The 17,332-nt window shown below is 55.7% G+C and overlaps 2 protein-coding genes across 3 annotated transcripts; one reads left to right on the forward strand and one right to left on the reverse strand.

Moving 5' to 3' along the window:
- Window positions 1-681: 681 nt before the first annotated feature.
- On the forward strand, window positions 682-3,505 carry GNMT (glycine N-methyltransferase). Its single transcript, XM_047794460.1, has 6 exons — window positions 682-926; window positions 1,881-2,008; window positions 2,429-2,545; window positions 2,688-2,830; window positions 2,930-3,051; window positions 3,132-3,505. The coding sequence occupies exons 1-6, from the start codon at window positions 682-684 to the stop codon at window positions 3,301-3,303; spliced, it is 927 nt and encodes a 308-aa protein (XP_047650416.1). The 3' UTR covers window positions 3,304-3,505.
- Window positions 2,584-14,639, reverse strand: PEX6 (peroxisomal biogenesis factor 6). Of its 2 annotated transcripts, XM_047794459.1 has the most exons (18): window positions 13,670-14,639; window positions 11,719-11,882; window positions 10,748-10,831; window positions 8,429-8,531; window positions 8,211-8,344; window positions 7,505-7,616; window positions 6,966-7,174; window positions 6,414-6,609; window positions 6,164-6,240; window positions 5,892-6,024; window positions 5,603-5,808; window positions 5,424-5,485; window positions 5,073-5,181; window positions 4,667-4,783; window positions 4,483-4,560; window positions 4,211-4,350; window positions 3,875-4,052; window positions 2,584-2,713 (listed from the first exon to the last, which is right to left on the reverse strand). In XM_047794459.1, exons 1-17 carry the CDS (start codon window positions 14,549-14,551, stop codon window positions 3,916-3,918), a joined length of 2,943 nt encoding a protein of 980 aa, XP_047650415.1. In that variant the 5' UTR covers window positions 14,552-14,639; the 3' UTR covers window positions 2,584-2,713; window positions 3,875-3,915. The 2 variants fall into 2 exon arrangements, with proteins under 2 accessions (XP_047650415.1, XP_047650414.1); XM_047794458.1 differs by lacking the exon at window positions 2,584-2,713 and having other exon boundaries at window positions 3,592-4,052.
- Between the last annotated feature and the right edge of the window lie 2,693 nt (window positions 14,640-17,332).

Raw genomic sequence — 17,332 nt, forward strand, 5'->3', positions numbered from 1 at the left:
TCCCTCCCTCGCTGGCTGACCAGGCCCTCCTTGGGCGGGGCAGCCCTTCTTTATATATGCTAATAACCCCCACCCTACCTCCCCACCTCACCCCCCAATAGGGACGGTTTTGCCCTGGGCACTCATTGTGGACTGTGAAGTTTCTTTCCAGCTCCCCCCTCTGTTTTTTGTTTTTGTTTTTGTCTTTTTGCTATTTCTTGGGCCGCTCCCACGGCATCTGGAGGTTCCCAGGCTAGGGGTCCAAATCGGAGCTGTAGCCACTGGCCTACGCCAGAGCCACAGCCACGCGGGATCCGAGCCGCGTCTGCGACCTACACCACAGCTCACGGCAACGCCGGATCGTTAACCCACTGAGCAAGGGCAGGGACCGAACCCGCAACCTCATGGTTCCTAGTCGGATTCATTAACCACTGCGCACGACGGGAACTCCCCAGCTCCCCCTTCTGACCCCTCCTAGGTCCCCCTGGGACCTGGCTTAAGTGGGCAGGGGTTGGGAAGGTCCTTTTGCGCCGAGGGATCATCCACAGGGCAGGATCCTGAGGCAGGCGAGAAGGGCTGGTCTAGGATTGCTAGGCAGTGCCCTCCCAGCGTGCCGACTGCGGGCCCAGGGCCCAGCAGGGGCGTGTCCCCGCTCTCACCTCCCATTGGGCAGGTGGGGCCGCCGGCAGGGGCGTATTATAAATGCAGAGCGGGTGGCTGCAGAGCCAGGCGCCTCGCAGGATGGTGGACAGCGTGTACCGGACCCGCTCCCTGGGGGTGGCGGCTGAAGGGATCCCGGACCAGTACGCGGACGGAGAGGCGGCGCGCGTGTGGCAGCTGTACATCGGGGACACCCGCAGCCGCACGGCTGAGTACAAGGCTTGGCTGCTCGGGCTGCTGCGACAGCACGGCTGCCAGCGAGTCCTCGACGTGGCCTGTGGTACCGGGTGAGCCCAGACGGAAGCCAGGGACCTGGGATGAGCAGGCATCCGGGGGCCAGGGGGCAACAGGAGCCGGGAGGACATGGGCGACGGGGGTCGGGGTCTGCTCCGGCCGGGATCGCCCGACCGCAGTACCACAGCGGGGCACGTCGGGCAGCCTCCTTCGCCGCCGCCGACCTAGAGCCAGGCAGGGGCGCAACGCCAGGGGCCAGGAATGAGTGTTTACCCAGGCAGAACGAGGAGCAGGGCGAGGCCGACGGCAGGAGAGGGCCGAGGAGACGCAGGGTGAGAGCGAGGGTGTGGGCACTGTGGGTGGAGAAGGCGATCTCGCTGGGGCGGCGCAAGGACCCAGGCTTTGGGGCTTGGAACCCGGCTCTAGGGTCATTCCTGGTATGAGGGCCTCCGACAGCGTTAACAGTTAACGCTTGTTCAACATGTGCCCCTGCCAAAGCACTGTACCAGGTGCTTTTGATACATGAGGTTTTAAAATCCTCACAAAACCCCATGAGGTGGGTAGTGATATCTGTTTACAGTTGTAGGAATTTGGCCTCAGAGAGATAATGGTGGAGAGGAGATGCAAACCCAGATGGGTTAGGGTCTGGCCTGTGCTCTAAACCCCCATGTTACACTGCCTCCTGTGCTCAAGTTACTTAACATCCAGAAGCCTCAGCTTGCCCCATCTCTCGAATGGGGATGAGACCATCTACCTTACCAGATTGCAATGAGGATTCATGTGCATTTGTAGAATGCCTGACTTGGAATAGGTGCTAAAACACAAAAAGGGTGCTACCTGATGATGAGAATCAGATACGCCAGGTCACTGAGGTCAGTGGAGAGAGCCTGGGGACAGGCAGAAAAATGGACTCTGAGGACCTGAGGAGACAAGTGTCCGGCACAGGGCCTCCTCCTTGCCTTCCCTGACCACCCCTCTCTGCCTGTTGGGATTCTGGTCCTGCCCAGGGTGGACTCCATCATGCTAGTGGAAGAAGGCTTCAGTGTGACAAGTGTGGATGCCAGTGACAAGATGCTCAAGTATGCACTTAAAGAGCGCTGGAACCGGCGGCATGAGCCTGCTTTCGACAAGTGGGGTAGGCGGCTCCAGCCAGGTCCCCTCGGCCCAGCCATCAAGGACACTGTTCTCTCTGCTCTGGCTCCTTTAGCTCCTGTGGTGGGGTGTTTTGTTTTCCTCAAGGGGGACAGTAAAATCCCTAAAAAGGGAGGCTTAAGCACAAGAACGAGGTATTGACTATGCTAGTTTTAATTACCTTTATAGTGTCTTGTCCTTCTCCCCCAAAAGAAACCCATAAGCACAGGGCCCTCCTTCCCCACCACAGCTTCCTCCTCCCCTGACCCCTCTTCTCCTTCACCCTCCATGTCCATGATGATCCCCTCCCTCGGGATCCCCTGTGTGTGTCTAGAAGGGGAGAGGCAGGACTGCACTTGGTGGACACGGGTGCTGCTTGTACTGTGGTACCAGCCTGTTCCCTCTTCCCTTTCCTGGCCCCTAGTCATTGAAGAAGCCAACTGGATGACTCTAGACAAAGATGTGCCCAAGTCACCAAGGGGTGGCTTCGATGCTGTCATCTGCCTTGGAAACAGTTTTGCCCACTTGCCAGACTGCAGAGGTGAGAGGGTGTGGCCTTGGGCATAGTAGACCCTGCTTTGAACCATACCCTTTCCAGACGCCAGGGGAAGAAGAAAGATGGGAGGGAGACTGGTGCCCGGGCCCTGAGCAGACACAGCCTCTCTGCCCTTCCTGGAGTTCAGGGGACCAGAGTGAGCACCGGCTGGCCCTGAAAAACATCACAAGCATGGTGCGGTCAGGGGGCTTGCTGGTCATTGATCATCGTAACTACGACCACATCCTCAGCACAGGCTATGCACCCCCAGGAAAGAACATCTACTATAAGGTGGGGCCCCTGGGGGAGGGAGGGCCTAGAGTGGGAGGTGGGCTCTCTGGGCCCCACCAGAGTTGCAGAAGCTAACACAGCTGGCACTCCCACCTGCAGAGTGACCTGATCAAGGACATCACGACATCTGTGCTGACAGTGAACAACAAGGCTCACATGGTGACCCTCGATTACACGGTGCAGGTGCCGGGGACTGGCCACAGAGGTTCTCCTGGCTTGAGGTACCCACTGGCGAGGCAGGGGCTTGGGCAGGGGGCGCTGACACACCAGTCCTGATGGTTGGCTGGGGGCTCTGTTGCAGTAAGTTCCGGCTCTCCTACTACCCTCACTGTCTGGCATCCTTTACGGAGCTGCTACAAACAGCCTTCGGGGGCAAGTGCCAGCACAGTGTCCTAGGAGATTTCAAGCCTTACAAGCCGGGCCAGGCCTACATTCCCTGCTATTTCATCCACGTGCTCAGGAAGACGGACTGAGTGAGGCCTCAGCTCCCACTGCCCTCTGCCCAGGCGCTGCCAGGCTCCGTCTGTGGAGGAGGGGACCAGAAGCCCCACACGAAGCCCAACCCCCAATGCAGATCCGGGGGTGTGGGAAGGGGCGGGCTGCAGCTGGGGGCAGGGATTCGGGTTCAAACAGATGGAAAGGAAAACAATATAGTCTATGCTTTTTTCAGGTCCTTTACACCTTGTGTTTATGTCAGAAGGATCAGGCTCCCAAGGTGCCCACCCTGCCCCTCCCTGAGTTTACTCTTCCCCATGCGGACCTCTCAGACCACGCTGCCAGCAGGGGGCAGCACACAGTTTATTTTCGTCCACAGATGGAGCTTCCTCAGGGCCCAGTCCCCAGAGCTCCAGGCCTTGCCCCTCCTCCTGAGCAGATGGGCCTGGAGGGCAGACAGGTAGAAGAGGATGCCTCCCAAGCTCTCCCACCCAGGGGCCCCCAGGGGATCTCCCAGAGGTAGGTAGGTAGGCAGTTCAAGTGGGTGGGCGGATGGCAGCCTGAGAAAAAGCCTTTCTCTCTCAGGTCTCTGAGGAGCTACCTAGATACCTTTAGCCCCTGGGGGGAGGGTCCTGGGCGGCAGGAGGCTCCTAGCAGGCAGCAAACTTGCGCTGGATGCGCTTGTAGCGGAGCAGCTCATGCTCACTGACTGAGGGCTGCAGCCGGGCCGCGGCCTGCAGCAGGTCCTCCATGGTGAGCAGCAGTGCCGAGCTCCCCGGCTCCAGGCCTGGGGGGGACACGGGGAGGTGAGGCCAGCCGGGTCACAGAGGCTGTGGCCTAAGCCCAAGCAGGGCAGTGCCCTGGGTAGGCACTTTCTTGCCCGGAGTCCCAGTGGCCCACCGTCCCGCCTCTGAAATCCAGAAGCAGGCCTGGTGAGGGGCTCACCATCCTCCAGGTCCCGAACCCTGCGTTTCAGGGCAGCTGTCATGGCATCAGCACACAGGGAGTAGAGGTCTGCACCCGTCAGCTGGGGTGGGCAGTGGTCCAGCACGGCCACCAGGCTCACAGAGGGCTCTAGCCTGAATCTGTTGGGGGAATACCGAGAAGAAAGAGTTTTACTGGCATCCCCTGCTCCATTGGATGGCATCCCCGACCAGCTTCTCCCCTAACCACCCAGAAGCCAAGCCCTGTGGGGGTCTCCCTGTCACAGGGCATACTTGCGCGTGATGGCGCTCAGAATGCGGAGCTGGGAGGCACGGTCCTCGCTCGCTCCCACAAACACCAGCTTGTCAAACCTTTAGGGAGGGAAGTAGACAGAAGCGTCAGGTAGAGAGCACCGGATGGGGCTCAAGGGACAGGCCCAAAGGGGCCTGGAGGAGGTGAGACATACTGGGTGCACACCTGCCAGGCCGCAGAAGGGCAGGGTCCAGAAGGTCTGGTCTATTGGTGGCTCCGATCACAAACACATCCTGAGTGCTGTGAAGCCCATCCAGCTCGGCCAGGAGCTGGGACACCACCCTACAAGGGAGGAAGTGAAGGCGGGCGAGTACTCAGCACAGCCTCAGCCCCTGCCCTGCCTGTGGTGCCTCTCCTTGCAGGCCATCTCTAGGGGTCCCCTGCTTGGCCACGCTCCATGTACCCCCGCTTCTCCTCAGTGTCCCACACCCAGGTCCAGGACCCCTTTAGCTTCCGTTATGCTATCGCAGAACTGGAAGGGCAGGAACTCTCTGGGCTGCAAAGACTGGTGCAAGCTGTCTCGCCTCCGTCTGTCCTGGAGCCCAGACTCCATTCTGGCTCAGACCCCCACCTGTCCATCACACCTCCGGAGTCTCCACTTCGCCCCCGGCTTGGGGCCAAGGAGTCGAGTTCATCAAAGAAGATAATGCATGGGGCTGCGGCCCTGGCTCTGGCGAACACTGAGGAGAGAAAGGGGCCCACAGGACAGGGAAGCTCAGGAGGCTTGGAAGTCAGGAGGTGGAGAGGGAAAGCCAGGTGTGACCATTCCCCACTAGCACTTCAGGCAGGAGGCCCCACTGGGCAGACTTGACCTGTGGACAGGGAGGCTAGCAGCGACCAGGAGCAGCCTGCGGTTGGGGTGGCATAGGGGCCCTGGGGTTAGGGAAGGGCTGGAGGCCCCGCCCCCACCCCCACTGCTCACCTTCGCGTACATTCTCCTCGCTTTGGCCCACGTACATGTTGATGAGCTCGGGCCCCTTCACGCTGATGGGGAGAGACAATGGAAAAAGGGGAGACTCAGACACAGAAACACAACCCACCTCCTGGCGAAGCCCTCCTGCTCCCCAGCCGGCCGCAGCCCCCCTCTGTTCCGTTTGCCACCTGAGGAAGGTGAGACTGCACTCGGTGGCTACCGCCTTGGCCAGGAGGGTCTTGCCAGTGCCGGGCGGCCCGTGGAGCAGAAGGCCCGAGCGCCTCAGGCCCAGGCTCAGCAGCTCAGGGTGCTCTAGAGGGAGCTGAATGGTCTCCAGGATCTCCTTCTTCACCTCCTGCAGCCCGCCCACATCGTGCCAGGACACCGAGGGGATCTAGGACCCAGAAAGGGCACACGGTGGGGCACGTGCTGGTGGAGGGAGGGCCAGTCTCACCTCCAAGGACCAGGAGTGTCTACCTTGGGGGCTCCGACGGCCTGAGAGTGCGCTGACTGCAGCTGCTCCAGCGCCTGCCCCAAGTCCTCGGCCAGGAGAGGGAAACCGGCAGCACACAGCTCCCCCTCGTCCTCTTCACTCAAGCCACCTGCCCAACTGCAAGGAAAGACCCAGGGAGGCCTCTAGAGGACCTGACCTAGGGCCTCCTCCCCAGCAGAGCGCCCCCCACCCCTTCCTCTCCAGCCCCTGCCCACCCCCACTCCTGCTGCCTTCCCCTCCTGTGCCGTTTCCTCACCCCGAGTTCTTGATCCTGGTGCAGGCTGCACGGCTGCTGTGGGTCAAAAGGGCGTAGAGATCCCCCACTACAAAGCCCTAGGGAACCATGGGAGAGGACGTGTGATCAGGGCACAGCAGGCGGGAACCCTAGGGGGCCAGTACCCCAGCTGGGGCAGAGGCCCCATGCCGATGCCTCGGGGTGTTCTACCCTCAGTGGGACCGAGTCCTCCCACAGAGCAGGGGAGGCCCGTGCCCTGCTTTGCACTCACCGCGCACCGTCGTGCCAGCTGTGCCAGGTTCACTTCTTGGCCCAGGGGGAGGTGGGCAGTGAGGACCTGCAGGATGCTGAGCCGCTGCCCCTCTGACAGCACAGGCACCTCCAGCTCATGAGGAAACGCAGTCTGCACGTCAGTAGGCAGGTCCTGGGCCCGGCTTGTGGTGGCCACAACCATCAGGGGAGGGTGGCTGCAGACAGGGGGTGGGCACTGAGGGCGAGGAGGTGGCCGCAGCCCCTGAGCACTGCCTTGTCCTGAGGCTGGTGCAGGAGGGCTGGGATGGGACAGGGACACGAGCGTCCCAAGGTTTCCTGGATAGGAGCCTCCCCCAGCACTGGGCGCACAATGAGGCCACAGGGAGTGCCAGCAACTGCGTCCTCCTCCCCCTGGACACCCCCTCCCTCCTCAGCTCGGGGCTGCCTGGAGGGGAGGCTGATGGGCAGCAGATGTCTGAGAAGCCACTCGGGGTGGGGAGGAGAGGGCAAAAGCTGCAGAGAACGGGAGGGCTGGGCCCTAGCCCCTGACAGGCCCAGGGCCAGACCATACCTGGTGAGGGGGTCTTCGTCCAGAAGGAGGCGGCGCAGCGTGGCCACCACACGGGCGTCCTCACCTAGCCCATCGCGGTCCCGGCCCAGCAGGTCCACGGCTGTCAGCAACAGAACCACAGGCCGGCAGCACCGGGCCCGGGAGAAAGCGACCTGCAGTTTTGTCTCCACAGCCCCGCTACTGTCTGCACAGAGGCTGGAGCAGGGCACCTGGGGAGGGGTTCCCGATAGGCCTGTGAGCAAGGGGCAGAGGTGACTGGGGCAGGAGAACGGGGGCGGGGAGTCAGAAGAAGGTGCAGGCCGTCTTTGTTTTTGGAGGGCAGGGATGAGGAAGAAGGTAACACTGGCTGGGTTGGCCACCAAAGCCTTGAAACCCCCTCCTTCTGGAAAGCCTCCCTCAGTAGCTCGGCATCATGGGATTATGCCTGACCCACGGGCCCAGGGAGCTGAGGCGGTGGGGCCAGGCTAGTAGCCGGAGGGCAGAGGGAGAATCCGCAGGGGAGGAACTGAGGCTGGGGTCTACTCTCCAGGGCCTCTCACCTTCAGTAAGTGGAGCCCAAGGCGGCCACAGGCGGCAGTCACTGCGGTGGTTTTCCCACTGCCCGGGGGGCCCCGTAGAAGGACACTGCCAGGTGCTGTCAGCAGGGCACCCCTGTGACCAGAGAAGAGACCTTTGTTTCCTCCATTCGGCCCACATGTGGGTCCCCAGAAACAGGGACAGTCACATCCAGAAAGCAGACACCCTCTGCGGGTGGCTGAATTGGGAGGCCCCAATGCCCCCACCACCTGCAGCACTCTGGCGAGGGCACAGAGCTCATCCAGGAGCCCATGCAAATTCCCTTTTTTTTTTGTCAGTAAAACCTTGGCTCTTCTGCCTTGTTGGACGATAACAAGAGGAACAAGGGAGGCATCTGTGGCTACTTAGGCCAGCAGTCCGAGCACCTGTCTTTCAGGGCCAGGGTGGCTCATGGGCCCCCCGGGGGGAACGGAGGTCTTACAGACAGGTCTGCCTGATGGAGATTAGCTGACCCTGAAGGACAGAGGAAGTCATCCCAGGCAAGGAGCCTGGGGACTTGCTTACAGACAGGACAGAGGCTGGTGGCCTGGGGCTAACGGTTTGAGGGAGGTACACCCCAACCAACTCCGGCCAGGGCATTAGGAACTACTTGTCTGGCCTGCCGCCCCTCCAGGGATGTTCTGAGCAGGCTTTTCGTACACCATACCGGGAGGCTGCGGCCTCACTCACCCTGGCTGGAGGCGCGGCTTCAGGGCAGCACAGAGCTCGGTCACCAAGGTCTCCAGGCCTGGAGGAGACAAGCTGCTCCAGGGCGTGGATTCCCCCAAGGGGAGCCCTGGAACGAGGCTCAGGGTAGAGCCCACCTGTGAGAGGTGGGAGGAAGCTTTAGGTTCCCAGAAGTTCTTTCTGCTCCTTTTCCGGGTCTACCCCCACTGCCGGGGCCTCACCAAGTACACGGAGGTATGGGTGGCGGCAGCCAAGTAGGCACAGGCTGGCCCATCTGGAGCTTCCCCAACTGTTTTCTTCACTTTAAAAAACATCTCCCGCCACCTGCAGGAAAGACGCCCAGTGAAGCCCAGATCCAGAGCCCACATGCACCCCGCCAGGACAAGGTGGCCATCTCAATCAGAGGTCCACGGCAGGGACAAACACAAAAGCAACACAAAGAAATGCCCCCAGACATGGGAGGAGGTGGGTCGTGGGGCAAAGGGAGGGCAGGTGGTCTTTCTTATCTCCCCAACTGGACCACATGTGTTTTGAGAGCAGGAGCTGGGCTTGTCCTCCTCCTTCCTCATGGCAACGTCACCTGAGCGAGTGTTTCTCCAGGTAAATGGCCTGCCCACCACTCCAGTGGGAGGAGCCACCCTGCACCAGCAGACCCTCTGACTGTTTTCACTGGCTTTGGAGCACCATCTCTCCTTCAAATTCATACCCACCAAGGCTGCCCAGAACCTCAGAGCAAAGAGCCCCTTGGCTCTTATTTAATAATCCACAAAATCTACTCGTAAGCAGATTCCTTCATAAAGACATTTAGGGATTAATGATTCTCCGTTTTGGCTGAGCATTAGAATTATCTGCGAAACTTTAAAAAAATCAACATCTCTCATCTATTGTATGAATTCTGATCAGTAGATTAGCGGCTGCCAGGAGCTGAGGGGAAGGAGGGTAATGGGTGGGGGTTTCTTTTTGGGGTGATGAAAATGTTCTGGACTGGAATCAGAGGTGTTGGCTGCACAACTCTGCGCATATACTAAAACCCACCAAACTGTACACTTTAACAGCATGACTTGTATTCCATGTGAATAATATCTCAATTTAAGAATTAACATTTTCCCTCCTTTGGAAAAAAAAAATTAAAAAGAGACTGCACAGGTCCCAGCCCCACCCTGATTCTGCTCCAATAGCTCCAGGGTGGGGCTCAGGCACTTGCATTTTCTGAAAGCTCCCAGCCATAACCAGGGGCTGTGTGGTCACAGACTAGTGTCAGAGCGAGTGAGGGTTACTCAACCTACTAAGGGAGCAGAAGGCGGTGGGAGGGGAGGTAGCAGAGAGCAGTGACTGGTCCAATTTTCCAGAGAAAGAAAGGATGTACTCCTCCCCGTTAATCTCCAGGCAGCACAGCAATGACAGAGCCTGGGCTTAAGAACCAATCAGGGAGTAAAGTCCTTTGCTCATGGTGTCCCACAGTCACAGAGCTGCTCCCTCTGGCAGCAACAGGGGATAGAGGTGGGGGGTGGAGGGGGAAACATAGGTTAGAATTATGAAACTCTGATAACTATCATGGCAGGCAGTGATTATGGTAAAAACTAGGACATAAGGAAAGCTGTCCTACTGTTATTCATTATTAAAAAAAGGAGGGGGAGTTCCCACTATGGCTCAGCCATAATGAACTTGACTAGTGTTCGTGAAGACATAGGTTCGGTCCCTGGCCTCACTCAGTGGGTTAAGGATCTGGCATTCCTGTGAACTGCGGTGTAGGTCAAAGACATGGCTCAGATCTGGTGTTGCTGTGGCTCTGGCAAGGGCTGGCGGCAATAGCTCTGATTAGACCCCTAGCCTGGGAACCTCCGTATGCCGTGGGTGAGGCCCTAAAGAGACAAAAAGACCAAAAATAATAAATAAGTAAAGAAAATAATGTGGGAGAGAGACATGATTTTCCACTAGGCCCCGGTTGTAAAGTTGATTTGGGAAAGGTTCAAGAGGTTCCCTGGGACACCAAATGGGATTACACTGGGCACTCCCAGGCCCTCCATGTGGGTACCACAGCCCTGAGATTGGAGAGATTGAGCCCTGGCCAGAGAGAAGCTCTGAATGTTGACCAAGGACAAATCAGACACAGGTCATGTGAAAAGCAGCCTGTGCACCCGCCATGCATTAGGGCAGAAATCAGAGCCTGAGTCTCTTCACACTGAGTCCTCGGGAGGTGGGGCCGAATCTTGGCCCAAACAGTAGCCGAGAATGGAAAGCAAGGAATCCTACCTTGGTCTAGGCCATTCAGCTACTCTGAACGCTTTACTTTACCTGGGACCACCAAACCCTCTGAGGATAAACACCTCCCAAGGCCAGCAGGCAGCAGCTGTAACCTTCTCATTCACACGCCTATGTGAGAACCTGAAGAAGGTGTATGTACCTTCTCTCCAGAAAAGTGTACACGACAACAACGAGATGTTCTCATGCACGAAGTTATTCACCCGGAGGGGAGCGGGGCTGCAGGACTCCTGCACTCAGGTCAGGAACCCCAGCGGTGGGAGGAGGCGGCTGCGTACCTGGGCAGTTTCTCTGGGCTTCCTTCCAGGATCTCTACTTGCCCGACTGTTGGCACGCACAGAACATCCCCTTCCTGGACTGCCCTGTAACACAGCAGTGGCGCCATCAGCTCACAATGGGAGGCAAGCACACGGGCCTGGCCCATCCCCAATATGCAGGCAGTTTCTTAGGGGCCTACTACCCACCCAGAGAACAAGTTTGACTAGAATGAGCTGGGGGAAATGCCAGAGAGGCTAGAGAGGGGAACAGAGACCAGAGAGGGGCAAAGAAGGATCTCGGCTCTTTGGGGGCCTTCTCAAAGCCAGGTGCTTTCTCAGCGTTTTTGGTTGTTGTTGTCTTTTTAAGGAGGTACCCATGGCATATGGAAGTTCCCAGGCTAGGGTAGAATTGGAGCTACAGCAATGCCAGATCCTTAACCCACTGAGTGAGGCCAGGGATCGAACCTGAGTCCTCATAGATGCTAGTCAGATTTGTTTCCACTCAGCCAGTATGGTTTCTCAGTTTAGAATGTCTGGATTCAGCTTGTAGTCCAGATTTCTTTTCTATTGTCCGCTTGACACAGTGATGGGCTTCTAGCCACAACACTGCCTTAAAATGTGGCTTTCTTAAAATCAGAGGCTAAGAGGTCCCATCGTGGCTCAGGAGAAACCAATCTGACTAGTATCCATGATGACACAAGTTCACTTCCTGGCCTTGCTGAGTGGGTTAAGCATCTGTCACTGCCATGAGCTGTGCTGTAGGTTGCAGATCAGCTTGGATCTGGTGTAGCTATGGGTGTAGCATAGGCTGGGGGCTACAGCTCCGATTTGACCCCTGGCCTGGGAACCTCCATATACTGCAGGTGTAAAAATACCAAAATAAAAAAATAAAATACAAGCAGAGGCTCTATGGTACCTGACCCCAAGGCTGGGGGTAGGAGGAAAGCAATGAGGGTGAGATGCCATCCTCCTGAAAGGGGGAAGCAGCTAACCTGGGTGTCTGGAAGTGCCGGTAAAGAACATGGTCATAATTTGTATTAGTGCTGTAGTGAGGAGAGGACACAATTTCGATGTGTAATTCTTTGGCAAACGGAGGCCCGGGCAGCACTGAGCAGCTTCCTTTGTTTTCAGGGGTGCTAGAACCCTCCAGGTACCTCTGTTAGAGAAATAACCACCACTTTATAACCTCCTTCCAAGCAGTCAAGCTCTGCCCAGTCTCTTAGCAACAGTATTTTACTTTCATCCTTTATACTTCCCGTAACCACAGGGCTTGTGGGAGAGGGGACCTACAGCAGAAGAGCCGAACACCTTTATCTTCTTTAGAAAACAGAAACCTCGCCTTCTAATGAGCACCAGGAAGATTTCTGACTCCAGCTCCAAAACGTTCACCAGCAAAGATAACCAATCTGCGATGCCTTTATGCTGGCCCAGGGCCAGTGAAATGGTAAAGACTTTTAATTCCCACAAGTCCTTTGAGTGACGTCAGGCAGCCACTGGGAATATTAATTGGACATGAGTGGGGACACTCTGAATCCAAGCTGTACTTAACAGATCTGATCTGACTGAAGCTGAAAGGGTTGGGGCAGCTGAATGAGCGCCAGTGTGAGGTGCTCCAGGAGTCTTCCTCCATTCTGAGGGAAACCCGCACCTGCACTCACGCACACCTTCTATCTCTTCTTGACATTCCGTAGCACTAACTGCCTGGTCCGGCACTTCCGAACATAACTTTCTACAGTGATAGAAATGGTCTATAGTTACATGTGGTTATTGAGCACTTGATATGTGACTAAAATAACTGAAGAACTGAATGGGGGGGGGCATGCTGACAGCATGTGGAAGTTTCTGGGCCAGGGATTGAACCCGTGCTGCAGCAGTGACCCAAGCCACTGCAGTGACAATGCCAGATCCTTAACCCACTGTGCCACAAGAGAACTCCAGAACTGAATTTTTAACTTTATTTAGTTTCAACCGATTTAAAGAACCACCAAGTGGCTAGTGGTTTCCCTACTGGACTGTGCAGGACTAAACCATAATCTAGATGCTTAATGACACATCAGACAGTTCCTACTGTGGTGTGGTGGATTAAGAATCCAACTGCAGTGGCTCAGGTCGCTGCAGAGGCATGGGTTCAAGGATCTGGTGTTGCCACAGCTGTAGCTCGGATTCAGTCCCTGGCCTTCGAAATTCAATATGCCTAAAAAGACACACACACACACACACACACACACCCAAAAAACAAAAAACCATTAGATTATATTTGTCCCCCTCAATACAACCATCTTCTTAAAAGTAAGCTCCTTAAAGGCAGAAAGCAAAAACTTCTCTTGGATATATTTCATAAAATATTAAAGTGAAATACTAAGCACTAAAGATAATAAAGGGCCCTTTCCTTCAAGGAATTTACAATATAAAATTGAGGACTAGACAGATTACATGATTATAACAAGACAATAAAATAAATGCTCCCTGAAAGGTACAAAATGAAGAGGTAATGTTAAATTTGTCGTGGTGAGAGTATACAAGGCTTTGAGAAGGAGGTGGCATCTTTAGATGGGCCTTGAAGGAAAGGAAGGTAGGCTCTTAACAGAGGAGGCCAGAGGCCAGGAAGGAACTTGAAGTCAAGGATAAGCACTGAGGTAGCATCCTCCACACTGCCCAGCACAATACTGGACACGCAGCAGCAAATGGACAAAAAAACTGATTTGATCTGTAATTTGACTGTGACTCTCTCACCTTTCACAGGAATAGTGAAGGCTCTTCCCATACACCACCAACATAATTGTAGAGAATGGATACATAAGCCTAGGAGGCATTAAGCAGAAAGTCCAAGATCTAGGGAGTAAGGAACCCAAATTCTATAGCTCTGGTCTTCCAATTCAGCTAAAGACAAAGAAGAGGGGATAAAGAAGAGAACGCATTCCTGACTTCAGTCCTGTAGCCTACCTGAATTTTGAGCTCTCCCACTTCCAGGGGATCACAGCCGAGATTAAAAGCCAGAGTGGCAGGCACAAGGGCCAGTCCGTCAGCGAGGGGCTCTCCCAGCTGCCCAGAAACAGGTCCCAGTCTTTCAGAGAGGTCCCATCGAGGCTCTAGGACCTGCACCGTGGCCAGGTGTGGCTGGGAAGTGATCGATGACTCTCCGACCCGGGTCACCCATACCCATTCGCCTTGGAAAAGGCCGAGGCTACGGAGACAACTCCTGCTCACCCCCAGCGAGTTCCCAGTCCCTCCCAGAACTCCCCGGAGTCGCCGGACCGTGCCAGAAGCCGCGAAGGAGGACACCAAGGGTGGCGGTGGGGGCCGGCTGCTGTCCTCAGTCTCTGGACCCAGTTTGGCCCGCCCACGGAGCTCAGTCACAGCTAGCCGCGTCCCTGGGCCCAGCAGCCCTTGCAACGCCGGCCGCGTCTCCAGCACCCGCGGTCCCGGCACTGGCAGAGCCTCTCCGCGCCTCACCAGCAACGGCCCGACTCTCGGTCCGAGCCCAGTCCCTGACGAGGTGCCAAGCAGCGCCCAGCCCAGCGCTGGGGGCCGCCGCACCGGCCGCGCCCTCACCCAGGCCCCGGAGCCCAGGGCCAGGAGTCGCAGCAGAGCGCGGCTAACTAGCAGCTGCGGGGGGCCCGGCCCCTGCTCTTCGGTGCCTGTGCCTGGCCCCTCCAGGGCCGCCACTAGCAGCGCGGGCCCTGCCGGGCTCTCCCCTGCAGGCCGCAGCGCCAGCACCAGGCCCAGCCCCGCCGCAGGCCAGGGGCCCTCGGGTGGCAGCAGCACCGCCAACGGGGGTGCCTCGGTCGGGAAGGGCTCCAGCACCCGCAGGACTGCCAGTGCCATGGTGACAAGAGACCAAAGAGCTCCACGGCGGAGCGCAGCTTCCGTAACCGGGAAGCCGGACGCCGGGGCAGCTCACACGCCGCTTCCGCTTCCGTCAGGGGAGGTGCGAGGGAAGTGGGCGGGGCGTAGGGCGCTAGAGCTGCTCAGAGAGGGTGATGTCTTGGGCTGGTCTGGCTGATGTCTTGATGGCAGTAGCACAGTAATTGTGGTCGGGTAGTCTACCCACGCACCCTTTGAGATGTGTTTACAGGGATTTACCTTCCACGCCTGCCTGGGGAGTAACGTCCTGTCAATTACCCTGCCCCATAGCATGTACTTAGCAGTTTATTGATTGATCAATGAAAGGTCAGCATGCCCTGGACTAAACTCCTGCCCGCGCCTGGGAGCTGTAGGTAGAGTGTTTAGGTAGGAGTTCACTCTGTGGCACCGTTGGCACTGAGGTTTGGGGGTTATGGGGAAGGTTGCAGGAGGGAGCAGTCAGATTATAAAACTGTCTTGGATGTGCTCATGGATATGGAGTGGCTGCTGGCTGAATTACTGCATATGATTCATGTAGCCCTGGAGTGCTTGGTGCTGCCACACCTGTTCCAACACATCCTACACAAAACCCACGTTTCAGTGTTTCTTGTCCTGTTTGTTCTATTCCCATCAAACCTGAGGCAAAGACAAAGGAGCTTTACTTTTTCATCTTTCCAAAACCAGTTGCTCGCCCCCCACCAATCCTACCTGACTAGAGATCCATTAGAGATGGGTGGGCAGCAGAGGAGGCAGAAGAGAGGGGTTCAAGGCTTCAGTCATGAGTACTAACCCAACATCTGTGCTGTTACTTAGAGTCCATCCTTGGCTCCACCTCCACTGCTCCGTATAAGTGTCCAGTGCACTTGGACACTGACTGGCCATACTTCCAGTTAGTAACAACATACTTGCATTTAGAATGATTGGGTTGGTTGGTGGCAATCTACTTTCTGGACCTTGCATTTTGCATTCTCTACCAGCTACTGCCCAACTTTCTCCTTTCGTGCATTTTTTTTTTCTTTTCTTTTTAGGGCCACATGCATAGCAGCATATGGAAGTTCCAAGGCTAGGGGTCAAATCAGAGCTCCAGCTGCTGACCTACACCACAGCAACGTGGGATCTGAGCCACATCTGTGGCCTATACCACAGCTCATGGCAATGCCGGATCCCTGACCCACTGAGCGAGGCCAGAGATCAAACCTGCATCCTCATGGATACTAATTGGATTAGTTTCTGCTGCGCCATAATGGGAACTCCTCCTTTCCTACATCTTTTTAAAATTTTTTTGTCTTTTTAGGGCCATACCCGCAGCACATGGAGATTCTCAGGCTAGGGGTCGAATCGGAGCTGTGGCTGCTAGCCTACACCATGGCCTCAGCAACACCAGATCCAAGCCTTGTCTGCAACCTACACCACAGCTCATGGCAACACCAGATCCTTAACTCCCTGAGCGAGGCCAGGGATCGAACCCTCATCCTCATGGATACTAGTCAGATTTGTTACCACTGAGCCACAACAGGAACTCCATTCTTTCCTACATCTTGAAGCGGTCTTCTACCTTGAACATTCTGCATTGCTGAGAATTTTCGGAAAACCTGAAAGGGTGACTATTAGGTTTACACGTTATAAGATATTTTTATCCCTAGATAGATAAGAAAATACTTTTTAAAGTGTTTGATTATAGTTCCTGGAGGTTACCTCTAGTCCTAAACCTGAAAATGCCTAGTTCCACATCTTCAAAACAGCATGCAAGAATGTACTAGGTATCTGAATTCACAAGGATAAAAGTTTCCATTTGGTAGTTCCTGCCACTTAGAGGGACCAAGGACTGGGAGGATTGGGGGTGGGGGGGGGGAGTCCAAAGAGGATATGCCTGCTTTACACGGCAGCAGGAAAGCTCCAGGCCTCGGGGCTGTGGTGCTCCTTGAGACCTTAGGAGTGGGTAAATACATCTGGTGTCCTGCCTGGGTCAGCACCCATACAGACACAAATATCCACCCAAAAATAAACATCCTTTCCTCCCAAGCTTTTCCCCTAGCAAATAATGGTTAGCATGCCATCCACTCTTAATTACCTTGCAATTGTCATTAGTCACTGAAAGCCAAATATTACACCCATACAGAAGATAGTCGGAAGCCTAGATGTGTTGTCTTTACTTCCATCTCCTGTTCAGTCTTCAACCCCCTATAACCTTCCGCTCTTCTGAAATTTTCCTGCGGAGATCGCCTATAACCTCTTAACGGCAGGTTGATGCCATTTGATCTTGATCTTACTCAAACTTTCTTTGGAATCTGACACTATTGACCAAGCCTCACTTCCTTTGCTATTATGACACCAGTTTTCCTCCTACATCTCTGATGGCTTCCAGAAGTCATCCTCAATGCCTCCCTTTCCCATACGGTCCTCCCCACAATCCAATTAATCACTAAATCCTGTTGATACTACACATTTCCCAATTCTGTTCTTCCTTCTCCAAGCCAATGGCCACCACCTTATAACACTGTTCTCCTGAGCAAGGACCACAGGCTTGAACTTTCTCCAGTTTCTTCACTTAGCCAATCTGCTACTGGAGTTGACTTTCTAAAACATATTCCTCCAGCCACCTTTAGGTTTGTGTGATTTTTAACATTTTATTTTAATCATCTGTGTATACACCACTGTCAGCTGCACCAGACTTTATTCCTTGAGGGCAGGAACTGATCTTATCTATTAGGACACTGGCTTGGGCAGGGTGGGAGGTGAGGGATGTGTTTCCCCACTCAACAA

The sequence above is a fragment of the Phacochoerus africanus genome, chromosome 9, assembly GCF_016906955.1.
Source record: "Phacochoerus africanus isolate WHEZ1 chromosome 9, ROS_Pafr_v1, whole genome shotgun sequence".
In the NCBI taxonomy this organism is placed as follows: domain Eukaryota; kingdom Metazoa; phylum Chordata; class Mammalia; order Artiodactyla; family Suidae; genus Phacochoerus; species Phacochoerus africanus.